This window comes from Bombina bombina, chromosome 2 (assembly GCF_027579735.1).
Source record: "Bombina bombina isolate aBomBom1 chromosome 2, aBomBom1.pri, whole genome shotgun sequence".
NCBI lineage: Eukaryota > Metazoa > Chordata > Amphibia > Anura > Bombinatoridae > Bombina > Bombina bombina.
In genome coordinates this window covers 812,216,703-812,237,224 of record NC_069500.1, presented here as the reverse complement: position 1 = coordinate 812,237,224, position 20,522 = coordinate 812,216,703, and the positions used below count along the sequence as shown (strand labels likewise).

Genomic DNA, 20,522 nt, shown 5'->3' with positions numbered 1-20,522 from the left:
CGGAAATTAGTGTTGCCTCCATCTTTGTACTCCAAATATTGAGAACGTACAATACATATTATCATTTGACATCTTCCATCAGCAGTGAACTACACTAGCTATATACAGTACTCATACTAAAAGGGTGTCAGACTGTCTGTATGTAGAGTTAAAGGAACCGGAAGTGTCCTGTCATCTTTGTACAGGGAGAACCTAGGCTGCCGCCGTAAGTGAAGTGTACGTAAAAATGTTGGCACTTTGTTTTAAGTAACTATTTTGTTGCAAAGTATGTTAATAATTATATTCTATTTTCAACTCAATATAACATTTGCAGTCTATTGTCGGGCGTTACTGTGTGACTGGTTTATAAAGTTTTGATAACATTTATTGACACAACGTGACTACATTAAAAAGCAAACTAGTTTTAGATTGGCACAAAGTGAAAGACACTAAAGACAAAATTACACTTTCATGAATCAGAGCATTCAATTGAAAGCGACTTGCGACTTTCCAATATACTTACGTTATCAAATTGTGCACAGTCTATTTATATGCACACTTTTCGAGGCACCAGCTACTACTGACATGTGCAAGGGTTTACAGTGTATATGTCTGAGTCTTTGATTGGCTAATGGCAAATAAATGATACAGGGGCTGGCAAACTGAAGTACATTTTGAAATTTGTAAGAAATTAAATTCAGAGAGTGTTTTTGTTGCGTATGTAATTCTACTGTATTTAAAGGGACACTGAACCCAAATTTTTTCTTTCGTGATTCAGATAGAGCATGTAATTTTAAGCAACTTTCTAATTTATTCCTATTATCAAATTGTCTTCATTCTCTTGCTATCTTTATTTGAAATGCAAGAATGTAAGTTTAGATGCCGGACCATTTTTGGTGAATAACCTGGGTTATTCTTGCTGATTGGTGGATAAATTCATCCACCAATAAAAAAAGTGCTATCCAGAGTCTGAACCAAAAAATAAGCTTAGATGCCTTCTTTTTCAAATAAAGATAGCAAGTGAATGAAGAAAACATGATAATAGGAGTAAATTAGAAAGTTGCTTAAAATTGCATGCTCTATCTGAAACATGAAATAAAAAATTTGGGTTCAGTGTCTTTTTAATGGTCTTTTAAAAAACAATTAGATAATAATTTAAGATTAAAGATACATTTGATGGATTATAAAAAGTAATACAGTAAGGGTTATTTGAAATACACATCAGTGATTTTCTAGTTTATTTAGAATATTTTTTACATTATATTTGCTCACCCAAGTATGCATTGGTCACTGCTACCATGATAGCTGTTAAAGGTATTTCAAACCAGTTTTAAAATATGCAATAGTGTATTGTCAGATTTACTTAGAAACCTTTTATCTAGATACAGATTGAAAACTCTTCTTAATGGTTTTATGATTATTGTCTCTGCAGTATACATCCGGACAGATAATCAAGATCAGCAATTACACAACCCCCCATTCACTGACTCAGTCCTGCTATGGAGCTGCAAACCTTATAGCTTCCAAGGTGGAATTTACCTATGTATTTAACCCCTTTTTGGGGGTAAGTAAAAATTTACATGTTGCAATGTTTCTGAGAATATGTTTGCATTACAATATCCCTTTAACATGGTATTATCCCTTTCTTGTTTTGTTTAATTTTTTATTTTGCAAATCTTATGATGTTTCAAAAAAATGCCCACTCATTTGAACAGGGCCTATACTATCCTCTCTCTTTTTACTCTATTTCTACATGAAGTTTCTATATAAATAGGGGGGGGGGGGGGCAAATGGGGCCTGTGTGCCACTATAGACCTTCTGCACTAGTTTTTGCAGTGCCTCAGGGGAAAACAGCAGAGAGTATCCTGCAACCTTCCCTAAATCAGGCTCTGTGCCCCTCAACATTTCAGTGCGGCTTCTATAATATTGATCTGTGGCTCTTAAAGTGATTGTAAAGTTTGTATTATTTAATACACAGTATATCAAATCATCCATAAAAACAGGGACACTTTCATTCATTAAAATATTTAAAGACGCTTCATTCTTAAAATAATTACCATTATTGATGGTAAACATTGCGCTGTTCCTTTGCCCACATCTTATACTTTATTTAGCTGATCAATGATGAATCCGGCTTCATCCCATCATTGCGTGCCACATTTGGCGTCCAGCTTGTACAAAGGAAGCGTCTTTAAATATTTTAATGAATGATTTGCCCCTGTTTTTATGAATGATTTTATATGCTGTGCATTAAATAGGCAAACTTTACAATCCCTTTAAAGCTTCTAAATTACTGATCTGTTGGACATTACTGATCTAAATATATGCAATTAAACTTTTCAGAGCTTTGTGGATAAAATATTGAGCCTTTGATACTTTGTGATAAAATCTGTATAAAAACATGTATCTTGAGTTAAAAAAAAAAGACATACATTTTTTGTTAAAATAAACTCCAAATTGCTTGTTATTTGATTTACTTAGTTCTCTCATTATCCTATGTTGAAAAGCAGGTAGATAGGCTACTGTGTGTATGCACGTGTCCAGAGCACTATAGGGCATCAGTTTTTGAGAATACTTTTAACAATGTTACAAATTTGCAAGTGTACTAGATGACAGCAGTGTCTGCTAATATGTGGTGCTCCAGACTCGTGCACTCTACCTACCTAGGTATGCTCTTCAACAAAGAATGCAGTGTGAACAAAGTACTTTTGATAATAGCTGTAAATTTAGAAAAAAAATTAAAATTTGTATGTTTTATCGTAACCCCAAAATAAAAGGTTTGTGTTTCTTTAATCTGTCTAATTTTCTAGTGTTTGCATTGCCTTTTGTGTTCTGACATTTGAGACTTTTAATAACCAGGAACATTGTTTTTCCTTTAGTGACATTGATAAGGTATACAATTAAGCTGCAAAGATTCCTTAAATCACACACAGCAAAGTCTTATGGCCACCTACAGTATGGCGAACGAGAGATTGCGTGTCCTGGAGGAGATTGAGAGGGAAATAGCAGCCATCCTTCTAAATGCAGGTACCCAGAATAGAGATTAGACATCTCTGCAAGACATGTAATGGATACATAATCACATTTCTAGAAACTTGTAAATAAGCACAAAAGTCTTTAATCCCTTAGTGACCAGACCATTTTTCAATTTTCTTACCCTGGGCTATTATATTTCTGCGGTGTTTGTTTTTAACTGTAATTTTTCTCTTACTCATTTATTGTACCCACACATATTATATACGGTTTTTTCTCGCCATTAAATAGACTTTCTAAAGATACCATTATTTTCATTAAATCTTTACTATAATTTTTTTTTATAAAATATGATGAAAAAATGGAAAAAAAACCCCACACCTTTTCTAACTTTGACCCCTAAAATCTGTTACACATCTACAACCACCAAAAAACACCCATGGTAAATGGTTTCTAAATTTTGTCCTGAGTTTAGAAATACCCTATGTTTACACGTTCTTTGCTTTTTTTGCAAGTTATAGGGCAATAAATACAAGTAGCACTTTGCTATTTCCAAACCATTTTTTTTTCTCAAAATTAGTGATAGTTGCATTGTAACACTGATATCTGTCAGGAATCCCTGAATAACCCTTCAAATGTATATTTTTTTTTTTTTAGTAGACAACCAAAAGTATTAATCTATGCCCATTTTGGTATATTTCATGCCACTATTTCATCGCCAAATGCGATTAAATAAAAAAAAATTGTTCACTTTTTCACAAACTTTAGGTTTTTCACTGAAATTATTTACAAACAGCTTGTGCAATTATGGCACAAATGGTTGTAAATGCTTCTCTGGAATCCCCTTTGTTCAGAAATAGCAGACATATATGGCTTTAGCATTACTTTTTGGTAATTAAAAGGCCGCTAAATGTCGCTGCGCACCACGCTTGTATTATGCCCAGCAGTGAAGGCGTTAATTTGGGAGCTTGTAGGGTTAGTTTTAGCTTTAGTGTAGAGATCGGCATCCCACCTGACACATTACACCCCCTGATCCCTCCCTGACACCTCTCAAACAGCTCTCATCCCTCCCCCACCTAACAATTGTCACCACCATCTTAAGTACTGTCAGAAAGTCTGCCAGTATAAAAATAAAAGGGTTTGATTTTTTTTTTTTTATTATATATTTTCTGCAGTGTAGGATCCCCCTTACCACCCAACCTCCCTGAGCCCCCCCAAACAGCTCTCTAACCCTCCCCCCTCTACCTATTTGCCACCATCTTGGGTACTGTCAGTTGTCTCACAGTACCCAGTTTGGTTAAAATTTTGCGTTTTTTGTATTAAAAAATAAATAAAAAAAAAACTATTTTTCTGTAGTGTAGCTGCCCCCCCTCCAATGTTCCCTTTAGAAGCATGGATCCCACATAGGATCCCCCTCTCCTACCTTTCCCTCCTCCCTCCATCCCACTCACTGCCGTGATCACTCATCGGATCTATCGGTCCCTCCCACGCCATCAATGATCGGCGCTATCACTGTCCGATGCAGAGACGGCAACAAAATGGCCCTCTCTGCATCTGTGTCTTAGGAAAGGGTATTGCACGATGCCTCAATATCGAGGTATCGCCACAATACCCTGAAAGTGTCTGGAAGCGATCACAATCGCTTCCAGAGCTTGAAACCCCAGAGGACGTGTCAGGCACGTCCTTGGTTCTTAACGGCTGCTTTTTGTAGGACACATGTATATGAATAAGGCCTGAAGGCCGAAACGCGTAAGATAGCCCATTGTCTGCTGCCTTGTACTTGTTTTTCCTTGAATCTGTTTGAATAAAGTTTTATATTTTACTACTTGAGCATTTTGGATGACTCGCTGGCTCTCTTTCTATTTTTCTAGGACATGCCTGACACATCCTCGGTTGTTAAGGGGTTAAAGGGACATGAAACCCATTTTTTTGCTTTCATGATTCAGATAGAGCATGCCATTTTAAGCAACTTTCCAATTTACTCCTATTGTCATTTTTTCTTTGTTCTCTTGGTATCTTTATTTGATACCAAGAGAACAAATCATCAAGCACCACCCGGGGTGCTGAATCAAAAATGGGCCAGTAACATTTCATATTTGAATAGAAGCATTTTTGTAATATATATGTATTATCAAAAATGATTATAATAAAAACTATAGCTGTTTCAAATGTGTATCTACGTATGCACTGTGCACCAGCATTTTAAATACAACACTTGCTCAGAGAGCCTAAGGTGCTTGTACCATCTGGTAATTACTCAATTTGTTATTTGCTGACATGATACAAGCCCCTCTGGCGCTCTGAGCAGCTGCAACACTTAAAATGCTGGTGCACTGAGAATATCTAGTTATGCTTCACATGCTTGTGCATAGAAAAACGTTAACACTAAAACAGTTATAACTTTTAATAGAAGCATTTTTGTAAATGCATGTATATTGGAAATATGTTTCTATTCAAAGATGTAATTCATCTATGTGCATTTAAATTTTCACCGGGATGTCCCTTTAAACTTACATTCCTGCTTTCTCAAATAAAGATACCAAGAGAATGAAGAAAACGTGATAATAGGTGTAAACTAGAAAGTTGCTTAAAATTGCATGCCCTATACATGAATCATTAAAGAAAACAATTTGGGTTTAATATCCCTTTAACTATTTTTAAATACTGTTTAAGATGCATATTTTTGAAATGTAAAACTATTGCTTTTCTGTTTTTGAAAATTTAATGAAAGCTCTGTCTAAAAATGCCAAATGCGCAGCAGCCTCCTTTTCTTTCCATTGTTCTCTAACTGGGGTTTCTCTTAAAGGGGCACTGAACCCAATTTTTTTTTCTTTCGTGATTCAGATAGAGCATGCCATTTTAAACAACTTTCTAATTTACTCCTATTATCAAATTTTCTTTATTTGAAATGCAAGAATGTAAGTTTAGATGCCGTTCCATTTTTGGTGAATAACCTGGGTTATTCTTGCTGATTGGTGGATAAATTCATCCACAAATAAAAAAATAAAAAGTGCTGTCCAGAGTCTGAACCAAAAAAAATCTTAGATGCCGTTTTCAAATAAAGATAGCAAGAGAATGAAGAAAAATTGATAATAGGAGTAAATTAGAAAGTTGCTTAAAATTGCATGCTCTATCTGAAGCATGAAAGAAAAACTTTGGGTTCAGTGTCCCTTTAATGGGAAAGTCCACTCCCAGTATTTTTATTGTTTAAAAAGATCTATATGAATCATGAAGGTTTAATTCTGACTAAACTGTCTCTTTAACCCCTTCCTGCCTGGACTTATTTATCTACAAATAAGTAAAAGTTGAAATCACGCAATCGTTCATGCGATCGCGTGATTTCAATGATGGGGTCGGGGATGGGGGGGGAGTGCCTATGAAGCTAGGCACGCCCCCAAAAGCTATGGCTTCAGGACAGCCAAATGGCTAGGACATCCCATGCCTTCCTAACGGTGCAAAAGCCCATCGCAGTTAGGGCGGCATGGAACGTCCTAACGGGTTAAACTAATTGGAATTTGGAAAAAAGAGGCACAGGTTCTAATGTTATCCCCTCCAATAAATCAAAGCTTCCAATAGTAACTGCAGAAAAGAAACTTCACTTTGATGTGTATAGATGAACACAATAAGATGGGTGCAATATACTCACTCCGATAAATTTAGAGTCCGACTTCTTCAATTCTCCAGAGTGCTTCTTTAATGTGGAGTAAGGCTTTTGTAGGGTTGTCTCCTTAGTGGATATAGCTAAAAGGAATAGAGCTTTCACTGGTATATGTTGTATTCAATAAAGTATATTAAAGGGACACTGATCCCAAAAATTTTCTTTTGTGATTCAGATAGAGCATACAGTTTTAAGCAACTTTCTAATTGACTCCTATTATCAAATTGTCTTCATTCTCTTGGTATCTTTATTTGAAATGCAAGAATGTAAGTTTAGATGCTGGCCTATTTTTGGTGAACAAATTGGGTTGTTCTTGCTGATTGGTGGATAAATTCACCCACCAATAAACAAGTGCTTTCCATGGTTCTGAACCAAAAAATAGCTTAGATGCCTTCTTTTTTAAATAAAGAAAGCAAGGGAATGAAGAATAATGATAATAGGTGTAAATTAGAAAGTTGCTTAAAATTGCATGCTCTATCTGAATCACGAAAGAAAAAATTTGGGTTCAGTGTCACTTTAAGTGCAGTATACTCACTCCAATAAAGTCAGAATCCAGCTCCTCGCAATGTGGTTAAAAAGATTTTTTGTGGTTTCAAAAAAACAGCAAATATTTGGCAAAACAAACATTTATTTAAAACAGGTCTTTCAAAGACAAGTATAAAAATGGCTCTACGCGTTTCAACAAAGTTGAGAAAGTGCTGCTGTTTCAAACGCTCAGCTGCTTTAAATACAGGTAAGTAACGTTCCACTTCCGGTTTCCCGGAATAGGACTCAAAATATTTGCAATGAAAAACATCCTATTTTAACAGTTTATCCCCATCCAACTTCATATTATGTCTGTTATTATAATCACCTTAAAAACTAATTGGCGTAATAACAATGTTTTTATTTTAGAATTGTAATTTAAAATTATTATTATGATTGGATGAGTATGAACTCGTTCTACCCAATTCCTTGCAACTTCCTTATTGTCAGCCAATCAGATGGGTCATTGGAAACAGTTCCCATTCAAGTAGTCATGTTATAAGGTTCCAAATCAGGTCCGTTATTCATGTCGGAGTCACATGGTGTGTTTGGTGCTAGGTAGGTGGATTGAATTGTGGCGGATACACACAAATAGAGCCTTGTTTTTTTATTTACCTATCAAAACTAATATATATATATATATATATATATATATATATATATATATATATATATATATATATATATATATATATATATATATATATATGCTTATTTTGGTATATTTTATGCCACCTTTGCATCGCCAAATGCAATAAAATAATTTTAAAAAAAGTTAACTTTTTCACAAACTTTAGGTTTCTCACTGAAATCATTTACAAACCACAAATGGTTGTAAATGCTTATATGGGATTCCCGTTTGTTCAGAAATAGCAGACATATATGGCTTTGCCATTGCTTTTTTGTAATAAGAAGGCCGCTTATTGCAGCTGCACACCACACTTTTTTTTTATTATTCCCAGCAGTGAAGGGGTTAATTAAGTAACTTGTAAGGTTAATTTTAGCCATGCTGTAGAGCACTGGTTTTCAAACCTGTCCTCAGGCCTCTCTAACAGGCCACATTTTGAGGATATCTGAACTGGAGCACAGGTGAAACAATCAGCTCATTCAAGGTAATCCTGAAAATCTGGCCTGTTGGGGGGGGGGGGGGCCTGAGGACAGGTTTGAAAACCAGTGGTGTAGAGGTTAGCCTCTCACCTGACACTTACCACCCCTTGATCCCTCTCAAACAGCTCTCTATTTGATCGCATTTGGCGGTGAAATGGTGGCTTGAAATATACCAAAATGGGCCGCCCTAGATCAATACTTTGGGTTGTCTACTTAAGAAAAAATATATACATGTGAAGGGTTATTCAGGGATTCAGTGTTACAATGTAACTATTGCTAATTTTGAAAAAAAAAATGGTTTGGAAATAGCAAAGTGCTGCTTGTACTTATTGCCCTTTTAACTTGCAAAAATACCAAAGAACATGTAAACATTGGGTATTTCTAAACACAGGACAAAATTTAGAAACTATTTAGCATGGGTGTTTTTTGTTGCTGGTAGATGTGTAACAGATTTTGGGGGTCAAAGTTAGAAAAAGTGTTTGTTTTTTCATCATATTTTATAATATATATATATATATATATATATATATATATATATATATATATATATATATATATATATATATATATATATATATATATATATATATATATATACAGGGAGTGCAGAATTATTAGGCAAATGAGTATTTTGACCACATCATCCTCTTTATGCATGTTGGTCCTACTACCAATTAAGCATATTAGGTGATGTGCATCTCTGTAATGAGAAGGGGTGTGGTCTAATGACATCAACACCCTATATCAGGTGTGCATAATTATTAGGCAACTTCCTTTCCTTTGGCAAAATGGGTCAAAAGAAGGACTTGACAGGCTCAGAAAAGTCAAAAATAGTGAGATATCTTGCAGAGGGATGCCGCACTCTTAAAATTGCAAAGCTTCTGAAGCGTGATCATCGAACAATCAAGCATTTCATTCAAAATAGTCAACAGGGTCGCAAGAAGCGTGTGGAAAAACCAAGACGCAAAATAACTGCCCATGAACTGAGAAAAGTCAAGCGTGCAGCTGCCAAGATGCCACTTGCCACCAGTTTGGCCATATTTCAGAGCTGCAACATCACTGGAGTGCCCAAAAGCACAAGGTGTACAATACTCAGAGACATGGCCAAGGTAAGAAAGGCTGAAAGACGACCACCACTGAACAAGACACACAAGCTGAAACGTCAAGACTGGGCCAAGAAATATCTCAAGATTGATTTTTCTAAGGTTTTATGGACTGATGAAATGAGAGTGAGTCTTGATGGGCCAGATGGATGGGCCCGTGGCTGGATTGGTAAAGGGTAGAGAGCTCCAGTCCGACTCAGACGCCAGCAAGGTGGAGGTGGAGTACTGGTTTGGGCTGGTAACATCAAAGATGAGCTTGTGGGGCCTTTTTGGGTTGAGGATGGAGTCAAGCTCAACTCCCAGTCCTACTGCCAGTTTCTGGAAGACACCTTCTTCAAGCAGTGGTACAGGAAGAAGTCTGCATCCTTCAAGAAAAACATGATTTTCATGCAGGACAATGCTCCATCACACGCGTCCAAGTACTCCACAGCGTGGCTGGCAAGAAAGGGTATAAAAGAAGAAAATCTAATGACATGGCCTCCTTGTTTACCTGATCTGAACCCCATTGAGAACCTGTGGTCCATCATCAAATGTGAGATTTACAAGGAGGGAAAACAGTACACCTCTCTGAACAGTGTCTGGGAGGCTGTGGTTGCTGCTGCACGCAATGTTGATGGTGAACAGATCAAAACACTGACAGAATCCATGGATGGCAGGCTTTTGAGTGTCCTTGCAAAGAAAGGTGGCTATATTGGTCACTGATTTGTTTTTGTTTTGTTTTTGAATGTCAGAAATGTATGTTTGTGAATGTTGAGATGTTATATTGGTTTCACTGGTAAAAATAAATAATTGAAATGGGTATATATTTGTTTTTTGTTAAGTTGCCTAATATTTATGCACAGTAATAGTCACCTGCACACACAGATATCCCCCTAAAATAGCTAAAACTAAAAACTACTTCCAAAAATATTCAGCTTTGATATTAATGAGTTTTTTGGGTTCATTGAGAACATGGTTGTTGTTCAATAATAAAATTAATCCTCAAAAATACAACTTGCCTAATAATTCTGCACTCCCTGTATATATATAAATATATATATATATATATATATATATTTTTATAGTAAAACTAAATTTATGCTTATCTGATAAATTTCTTTCTTTTTGGAAATGGAGAGATTACGACGTCCCCTACCCATAATCCCCAGTCATTCGACCGAAAGGAAATGGAAAAAGAATAACACAAAGGTGTAGAGGTGCATGAGGTTTAGTCAAGAATTGCTGTCTTAATAAAGGCTGGGGTCGTGCACTTTCCATATCCGGGAAGAAAGAAATTTATCAGGTTAGCATACATTTTGTTTTCCTTCCAAGATAGCAACTTAATATCTATGGAATGCATTGGCTCAAACGGAGCCTGCTGCGCAACTTTAAGAACAAGATTAAGGTTTCAAGGAGAAGCAACAGGTTTAAACACAGGCATGATTCTGACCAGGGCCTGACAAAAAGATTGAACATCTGGCACATCCGCCAGACGCTTGTGTAACTAAATAGTTTTTGCAGAAATCTGCCCTTTCAGAGAACTGACTGACAACCCATTCTCCAGACCTTCCTGGAGAAAAGACAAAATTCTAGGAATCCTGACCCTACTCCAGGAGTAGCACTTAGATTCACACCAATAAAGGTATTTACGCCATACCTTATGGTAAATTTTTTAAGTTACAGGCTTGCAAGCCCAGATCATGGTCTCAATTATCGACTCAGAAAATCCATGCTTAGACAGAACTAAGCGTTCAATCTCCAAGCAGTCAGACAGGTTTGAAAACCAGTGGTGTAGAGGTTAGCCTCTCACCTGACACCACCCCTTGATCCCTCTCAAACAGCTCTCTATTTGATCGCATTTGGCGGTGAAATGGTGGCATGAAATATACCAAAATGGGCCTCCCTAGATCAATACTTTGGATTGTCTACTTAAGAAATATATATACATGTGAAGGGTTATTCAGGGATTCAGTGTTACAATGTAACTATTGCTAATTTTGAAAAAAAAAAATGGTTTGGAAATAGCAAAGTGCTGCTTGTACTTATTGCCCTTTTAACTTGCAAAAATACCAAATAACATGTAAACATTGGGTATTTCTAAACTCAGGACAGAATTTTTGGTGCTTGTAGATGTGTAACATATTTTGGGGGTCAAAGTTAGAAAAAGTGTTTTTTTTTTTTCTTTCTTTCAATTTTTTCATCGTATTTTAGAATATATATTTATATATATATATATATATATATATATATATATATATATATATATATATATATATATATATATATATATTTTTTATAGTAAAACAAAATTTATGCTACTGTCTTAATAAAGGCTGGGGTCGTGGACTCTCCATATCCGGAAAGAAAGAAATTTATCAGGTTAGCATACATTTTGTTTTCTTTCCCAAGATATGGAGAGTCCACAACGTCATTCAATTACTAGTGGGAACCAATACCCAAGCTAGAGGACACAGAATGAACAGGGAGGGAGAACAAGACAGGCAGACCTAAACAGAAGGCACCACCGCTTGAAGAACCTTTCTCCAAAAAGAGGCCTCAGACGAGGCAAAAGTATCACATTTGGAAAAAGTATGCAAAGAGGACCAAGTTGCAGCCTTGCAAAGCTGTTCCACAGAAGCCTCATCTTTTAAAGCCCAAGAAGAGGAGATAGCCCTAGTGGAATGAGCTGTAATTTTCTCAGGAGGCTGCTGTCCAGCAGTCTTATAAGCAAAACAAATCGTACTTCTCAACCAGAGGGAAAGAGAAGTAGCCTTCTGACCCTTACGCTTTCCTGAGAAACAAACAGGGTAGAAGACTGGCGAAAATCCTTAGTCGCCTGTAGGTAGAATTTTAGAGCATGCACAACATCCAAGTTGTGCAACAGACGTTCTTTATGAGAAGAAGGATTGGGACCGAGAGAAGGAAGAACAATTTCCTGATTAATATTTCTATCCGAAACTACTTTAGGAAGAAACCCCAATTTAGTACGAAGAACCGCCTTATCCGCATGAAAGATAAGGTAAGGTGAATCACACTGCAAAGCCGAGAGTTCCGAAACTCTACGAGCAGAAGAGATAGCAATAAGAAATAAAACCTTCCAAGATAGCAACTTTAATATCTATGGAATGCATTGGCTCAAACGGAGCCTGCTGCACAACTTTAAGAACAAGATTAAGGTTTCAAGGAGAAGCAACAGGTTTAAACACAGGCCTGATTCTGACCAGGGCCTGACAAAAAGATTGAACATCTGGCACATCCGCCAGACGCTTGTGTAACTAAATAGTTTTTGCAGAAATCTGCCTTTTCAGAAAACTGACTGACAACCCTTTCTCCAGACCTTCCTGGAGAAAAGACAAAATTCTAGGAATCCTGACCCTACTCCAAGAGTAGCCCTTAGATTCACACCAATAAAGGTATTTACGCCATACCTTATGGTAAATTTTTTAAGTAACAGGCTTGCAAGCCCAGATCATGGTCTCAATGATCGACTCAGAAAATCCATGCTTAGACAGAACTAAGCGTTCAATCTCCAAGCAGTCAGATTCAGAGAAACAAGATTTGGATGTTGTAATGGACCCTGCGTTAGAATGTCCTTCCTCAGAGGCCGCCTCCAAGGCGGCTGAGAAGACATCTTCACTAAGTCTGCATATCAGATCCTGCGAGACCATGCAGGAGCTATTAGAATTACAGATGCTCTCTTGTTTTGATGTGAAAAGAGCGCACACCGAGGAAACGGGTATGCTAGACCAAAATCCCATGCAACGGCCGGAGCATCTATCAGAGCGGCCTGACGATCTCTTGACCTTTAACCGTACCTTGGAAGCTTAGCGTTCTGCAGAGACGCCATCAGATCCAACTCCGGCATCCCTATGTGATGGTTAACCTGGAGAACACCTCCGGATGGAGAGCCCACTCCCCAGGATGAAATGTCTGTCTGCTCAGGAAATCCGCTTCCCAGTTGTCCACTCCAGGAATGTAGATGGCAGACAACAATTGTGAGCTTCCGCCCACTGAATAATCTGTGCCACCTCCTTCATGGCTAAGGAACTCCGAGTTCCTCCCTGGTGGTTGATGTAAGCTACTGAGGTGATGTCCGACTGAAACCTGATAAACCGGGTTAAGAACAATTGAGGCCAGCCATCAGAGCATTGTAAATCGCTCTCAACTCCAAGATATTTATGGGGAGAGCAGACTCCTTCCGAGTCCATAGTCCCTGCTCCTTTAATGAGTCCCAGACTGCTCCCCAGCCTAGCAGGCTGGCGTCCGTTGTCACAATCACCCAGGAAGGTCTCTGGAAGCATGTGCCCTGAGACAGATGGTCCTGAGAAAGCCACCATGGGAGAGAGTCTCTTGTCGACTGGTCTAGATCTATCCTCTGAGACAAATCCGAATAGTCTCCGTTCCATTGTCTGAGCATGCATAATTGCAGAGCTCTCAAATGGAATCAAGCAAAGGAAATCAGACCAATTACCGCCATAGATTGAGCCACTGATGGCCGAACAGTAAACTGAAGAGAGAGGCAAGAGGAGAGAATTTTGGATTTTCTGACCCCCATCAGAAAAAATTTCATAGATAGGGAGTCACTTTCCAACTGTGGGAACGTAGAAAAGACAACAAGATCTCTGTATGAGAGTTTGCTTGTTGAAAAGATGTCATCCAGGTATGGCGCCACTGAAATTTCCAGAGACCTGATTACTGCCAAGAAAGCCCCCAGAACCTTTGAGAAAATTCTGGGAGCTGTGGCAAGGCCAAACGGAAGAGCCACAAAGTGAAAGTGTTTGTCTAGAGAGGCGAATCTCAGGAATTTGTGATGATCCCTGTGGATGGGAACATGAAGATAAGCTTCCTTCAGGTCTATGGTCGTCATGAACTGACCCTCTTGGACCAAAGAAAGAATGGAACGAATGGTTTCCATTTTGAAGGACGGTACCCTGAGAAACTTGTAGAGGCACTTTAGGTCTAAAATGGGTCAAAAAGTTCCCACAAACAGATTTGAATAGAATCCTAGACCCTGTTCCCTTACTGGAACTGGAACAATCATTCCCAAGGAGGAAAGGTCCTGAACGCAGTTCAATAATGCCTCTCTTTTTACCTGGTCTGCAGATAATATTGAGAGGTGGAATCTGCCCCTGGGAGGGAAAGTTTTGAATTCTATTTTGTAACCCTGAGATACTATGTCCACAGCCCAAGGATCTGGGACATCTCGTCGCCACGCTTGACAAAACAGGTAAAGTCTGCTCCCCACTTGATCCGGACCGGGGGCCGACACTTCATGCTAACTTAGACTTAGCTGAAGGTTTCTTTGATTGCTTTCCCTTATTCCAAGACTGATTGGGCTTCCAAGAAGACTTGGACTGCTCCTGCTTGGAAGAGGGAGAGGAAGACTTTTTTGACCTTTTGAAGTTACGAAAGGAACAAAAATTACTTTGACGTCCTTTGAGTCTGTTCTTCTTGTCTTGCGGTAGAAAAGACCCTTTTCCACCCGTAATATCAGGAATGATTTCTACCAGACCATGTCCAAACAAGGTCTTCCCCTTGTAAGGAAGAAGCTTGGACTTAGAGGTAACATCAGCTGACCAAGATTTTAGCCACAATGCCCTGTGGGCTAGGACAGTGAAGCCAGACATCTTGGCTCCCAGTCTAATAATTGCATGTTTGCATCAGAAAAAAAGGAATCGGCTAGTTTGAGAGCCTTAATCCTATCTTGTATCTCCTCCAACGGAGTCTCTACTAAAATTGATTCAGACAAGGCGTCGCACCAATAAGATTCCACACTTGCTACTGTGGCAATACAAACTGCAGGTTGCCATTGAAGACCTTGATGAACATACATCTTCTTTAAATAAGCTTTTTGTCCAAGGGACCCTTAAAGAAGCAGCTATCCTCTATAGGGATCGTAGTTCTCTTAGCCAGAGTAGAAATAGCCCCTTCTACTTTAGGCACCGTGTGCCAAGAATCTTTAATGGAGTCAGCAACAGGAAACATCTTTTTAAATACGGGCGGCTGGGAGAAAGGAATCCCTGGCTTCTCCCATTCCTGTGAAATAATCTCTGTCACACGGTCTGGGAAAGGAAAAACTTCCACAGAGGAAGGAACATCATAGCATTTATTAAGTTTACTAGACTTCTTAGGGTTGACAACGACAGACGTATCGGAGTCGTCAAAAGTAACCAATACCCCCTTTAACAGTACACAAAGATGTTCAGGCTTAAATCTGAAGTTTTACGTCTTCAGTATCAGATGAAGGAATAATACTGTCTGAATCTGAGATTTCTCCCTCAGAGGCTACCGGCGTATCCTCATCAGACTTAGGGAGGACAACCTACGTAACAGTTAGCGCTGCGGAATCTGTTGGCGCTCTACAAATAACCGATAATAAACAGTAGGTGGAAAAGAAACCTTACTATCTGAATGTCTAATTTTCTTCCTTGCGTTTTCCCAGCATAGGAAAAGCAGATAATGCTGCAGATACCGCAGAAGATACCTGTGCAGCAAAATCTGGCTGCCAGAAGTCTCTAAAACGATCGTATAGTAGATCGACACTGAAGAGACTGAAATTTAAAGGGATACTGAACCCAGTTTTTTTCTTTAATGATTCAGATAGAGCATGCAACTTTGTAATTTACTCCTATTATTAAGTTATTTTCGTTCTCTTGCTATCTTTATTTGAAAAAGAAAGTCCAGAACCCTGGACAGCACTTGTTTATTGGTGGATGAATTTATCCATCAATCAGCAAGAACAACTCGGGTTGTTCACCAAAAATGGGCCGGCATCTAACCTTACATTCTTGCTTTTCAAATAAAGATACCAAGAGAATGAAGAACATTTGCTAATAGGAGTAAATTAGAAAGTTTCTTTAAATTGCATGCTCTATCAGAATCACAAAAGAAAAAAATTGGATTCAGTATCCCTTTAATGACGCCGCTCCGTGAATATCCAACAGCAGAGAGAAGTCACATAACCGGCAGAGAGAGGAAGCTATGCAGCAAGTAAAAAGCCTGTATAAAACATAAGACACACACATATTAATAAAGTATTTCAACAAAATTAGCCCAAAGAGGAAAAACGTCCCAATAAAGAAAAGATTAACCCCTAGGGGCTTATCAAGCTGTCAACCTAAAATACGCCGAAATTCCACGTCATAATTGTTGTGAGATTGATCCGACCTAGTTATCAAAGCCTCAAGACCGGCAAATGTTGAAATTTGTGACGTAACATACTATCCGCCGGTCTCAATCCGATGCAGATCGATGCTTACGTCATTACAGATGTTCCAAATACACATTCGGCTCTATCTGACACTTTTTTTTCCAAGTTCTCAAACTTTTAACAGGTACGCTCGCGGCTATTCGGAAGCATCGTACCTAGTTTTCAATCCGCCACCCTGGAGGCTGTGGATGCCATAGAAATCAATGGGAAGTTTATGTTCAATGCTGCAAGATAAAGAAATATAACCCATTGATTTCTATGGTAGAAAACAAGTAACATTTACACCTAACATAAACCCTGAGTCTAAACACCCCTAATCTACCGCCCCAACTTCCCTGCAACCGTCGATCCACTTACAGTTCTTAAAGTCCCGCTGTAAGGATCCATTCAGCCGGAAAAGTCGTCGTCATCCAGGCGGCAATGGGCGGCCTCTTCCATCTTCATCCAGCCGGAGAAGTCCTCATCCAGGCGGCAAGAAATCTTTATCCAGGCGGCATCTTCTATCTTCATCTATCAGGCGCGGAGCGGGTCCATCCTGAAGACATCCGGCGCGGAGCATCCTCTTCATACGGTCGCCGCCGTAAACTGGAACTTCAATGCAAGTGACGCCATCCAAGATGGCGTCCCTTGCATTCCTATTGGCTGAAAGATTCCAATCAGCCAATAGGATGAGAGCTCAATCCTATTGGCTGATTGGAACAGCCAATAGGATTTTAGCAGCTCTAATCCTATTGACTGATTTACTAATACTGTACTATTGTTTGTATTCAATATCCTAAAGCTGATCTGCTAGAGTGGGTAAAATGCCAATTAAAATACAGGTGGGAGAGGAGAAAGGAGCCCAGGATGTGAATGATTATGTAGCTGGCTGGCAAAAGTTTTTATACAACAAATAATTTATATTATCAGCAAAAGTGTAGTTTGGATTAAAATTTGGTGGCTCAAGTCACCTCACACTGTTTGAGAAATACTGATACAGATAGTGATTATAATACAATAGAGTTCTACATTTGATAAAATATATTTGTACAATATATATATATATCTATACCCTTTTTAACCTTTTAATGCCGTTATGGTGTTCTATTCCATACTAACCGCGCTGGGCTTTAGCGCTTTTGAATTTCCCCAATCCAGTTTTAATCCTAATATAGGATTTACTATTCCTATCTTAAAGGACTAGTAAACACATTAGATATGCATGATAAAAAGACCATGCAATAGCACTTAGTCTGAACTTAAAATTGTCAGAGAAAAAAAAAAAATCTTCTACTCGAAATTTGAAGTTATGTCTATTTTCACTCCCCCTGTACCATGTGACAGCCATTAGCCAATCACAAATGCATATGCTCAGTAGGAGCTGGTGACTCAAAAAGTTTAAATATAAAATGACTGTACACATTTTGTTAATAGAAGTAAATTGCCCCTTTTAATGATGCACTGTTTTAGGTTTGTTCTGCACACAATTACATAGCATTTAGTCTTTATCTGGCAGTGTTGGTATAAAGTAGGATAGTTACTTATTTCATTATACTATGATATTCTTCACTTTCTCCTCTCTTGCAGGGAATGTGATTTTGGAGCTCTCAAAGGAAAAGCCTAATGAACGTATACTGGACAGACATGCAACTCAGTTTACAGGCTCTGTACAAAAGGTGGAGTCTGAGCTCTCGGCACAGATCCGCTACCTTACCCAGGTAACACCTGTCAGATAGGGGCAATGTCTGACAGCAAATCAAAATTAAAGGACACTTAACCCAAATTTTCTCTTTCATGATTCAGATAGAGCATGTAATTTTAATCAACATTCTAATTGACTCCTATGATCAATTTTTCTTCGTTCTCTTGCTATCTTTATTTGAAAATCATGAATGTAACTCTTAGCAGCCAGCACCATGGATAGTGCTTGCTTATTGGAGGCTGACATGTATTACCCACCAATAAGCAAGCATAACCAAAAATGGGCCGGCTTCTATGTATCACATTCCTGCTTTTTAAATAAAGATCGCAAAAGAACAAAAACTTTGATCATAGGAGTAAATTAGAAAGTTGTTTAAAATTGCATGCTCTATCTGAATCATTAAAGAAAAAAAACTTGTGTTTAGTGTCCCTTTAAGAATGTTAATGAATGAAGGGAGATTGGTGGAGCAGCACTGAATTAGTTGGAAGCTGGCAGAGCAATACTTTGCAGCTTGGTGCTATGTTAGTGTTCAGATAACCCACTGATCTTGGAATCTGTACTCTCACTGCAGGTAGCAACAGGACAGCCGCATGAAGGCTCCAGTTACAGCTCCCGGAAGGATGGCACCATGGCATTAAATAGAATTGACTATGCCAGAGTAAAGATAACAGAACTAAGCAGGACATGTGAGCAGATGTTGGAGCAGCCTTGAATGATACACCGAAGAAGCTCTATCACCAAGTTTTGTAAGAATACAGAAAAACACTGGTGCAGATTTGAACACAAAACAAAATCGTACAAAACCACCCCTCTAAGTTGACAAAAGGCACAAAGACTGCACGGATAACACATCCTTAAACTTATTGCTGTGGCAATGTAAGAAATAGCCAGTTTCATTGACAAGTGGACCCCATTTTAGAAAAATACTTCCACACTTTCATTCTCATGCTGTTGATGCTGTTCCTAAAATGTATTATATTAATAGTCTCATGTTAGCTGAGCATTTGATTGAAGAAATAAATACTTGCATCTTGCTGTATTGGTTAATTTGTATATCCACTCCTGTCGCCTTGTTATAATTTTTCCTCTTTTGTTTATAGATGTGTGATGTTTATGTTAAAATATTAGAAGGTGATGAGAGTTCTAAAAGTGACCTAAGCAGTATGTGTCCTGTCTTTATAATTGTAAATGTGATTACTTTGATGCCTGTAATAGGAGGTGGCAAGAGGTTAGCTGTCTTAAAGGGCCAGTAATCACATCTTGCTTTTGTGTAAAAATTGTGCTTTGTCTCAAGCTTCCTAGAGAGTCCAAAATGCTAAATCTGTTACTTAGGTTTTTAAAATGCTGCATATGATTTGCAGGTTAGAGAATTTATTTTTTACCCTCATGTGGAGTATGGGACAAACTCAAGTTTTACTTCAATACTATAGGTGTTTGATATAATTTTTAAATCTGTGTATTAGGACAAAGTGAGAACAATATGATGTACTGTCTGGCTTTATATTTGGAGTAGGAAGAGTTAAACGGACTTAAAACACTAAATACATTTCTCTTGTTAAGTGTAGTCAGTCCACGGGTCATCCATTACTTGTGGAATATATCTCTTCCTAACAGGAAGCTGCAAGAGGATCACCCAAGCAGAGCTGCTATATAGCTCCTCCCCTCACATGTCATATTCAGTCATTCTCTTGCAGCCTAACTAAAGATAGGTTGCTGTGAGAGGTCTGTGGTGTTTTTTAACTTAGTTTATTTCTACAATCAAAAGTTTGTTATTTTAAATGGCACCGGAGTGTGCTGTTTATTCTCAGGCAGCATTAGAAGAAGAATCTGCCTGCGTTTTCTATGATCTTAGCAGACGTAACTAAGATCCACTGGCTGTTCTCATCTGAGGAGTGAGGTAACTTCAGAGAAGGGGAATAGCATGCAGGCCCCCCCTGCAAATGAGGTATGTGCAGTAATTATTTTTCTGAGGAATGGAATTGACTGAGAAAATACTGCTGATACCAATGTAAAGTAAGTTCAGCCTTAAATGCAGTGATAGCGACTGGTATTAGGCTGATGAGTGTGTGTACACTGAATGTATTTTTCTAAGGAATGGAATTGACTCTGAAAATACTGTTAATACTGAAATAATGTATGAGCCTTAACTGCAGTAAAAGCGACTGGTAGCAGGCTTATTAATAACAATTCATAACTTTTCAAATGTATGTTTAAAACGTTTACTGGCATGTTAATCGTTTTTGTGAGGTACTTGGTGATAAAACTTATTGGGGCATGATTTTTACCACATGGCCATCTTTGTTTTCT

At 38.2% G+C, this 20,522-nt stretch overlaps 1 protein-coding gene across 2 annotated transcripts; it reads left to right on the top strand.

The window, feature by feature from the left end:
• Positions 1–65: 65 nt before the first annotated feature.
• On the top strand, positions 66–19,254 carry MED11 (mediator complex subunit 11). 2 transcript variants are annotated; one of them, XM_053703039.1, is made up of 5 exons: positions 66–205; positions 1,412–1,543; positions 2,859–3,006; positions 18,101–18,231; positions 18,787–19,254. In XM_053703039.1, the coding sequence occupies exons 3-5, from the start codon at positions 2,922–2,924 to the stop codon at positions 18,925–18,927; spliced, it is 357 nt and encodes a 118-aa protein (XP_053559014.1). In that variant the 5' UTR covers positions 66–205; positions 1,412–1,543; positions 2,859–2,921; the 3' UTR covers positions 18,928–19,254. The 2 variants fall into 2 exon arrangements, with proteins under 2 accessions (XP_053559014.1, XP_053559013.1); XM_053703038.1 differs by having other exon boundaries at positions 77–216.
• Positions 19,255–20,522: the final 1,268 nt, after the last annotated feature.

Coding starts and splice junctions, on each gene's coding strand:
- MED11 (XM_053703039.1), top strand. CDS start 2,922: ATGGCCACCTACAGTATGGCGAACGAGAGATTGCGTGTCCTGGAGGAG. Junction 3,007..18,100: donor AGCCATCCTTCTAAATGCAG/GTACCCAGAATA, acceptor CCTCTCTTGCAG/GGAATGTGATTTTGGAGCTC. Junction 18,232..18,786: donor AGATCCGCTACCTTACCCAG/GTAACACCTGTC, acceptor CTCTCACTGCAG/GTAGCAACAGGACAGCCGCA.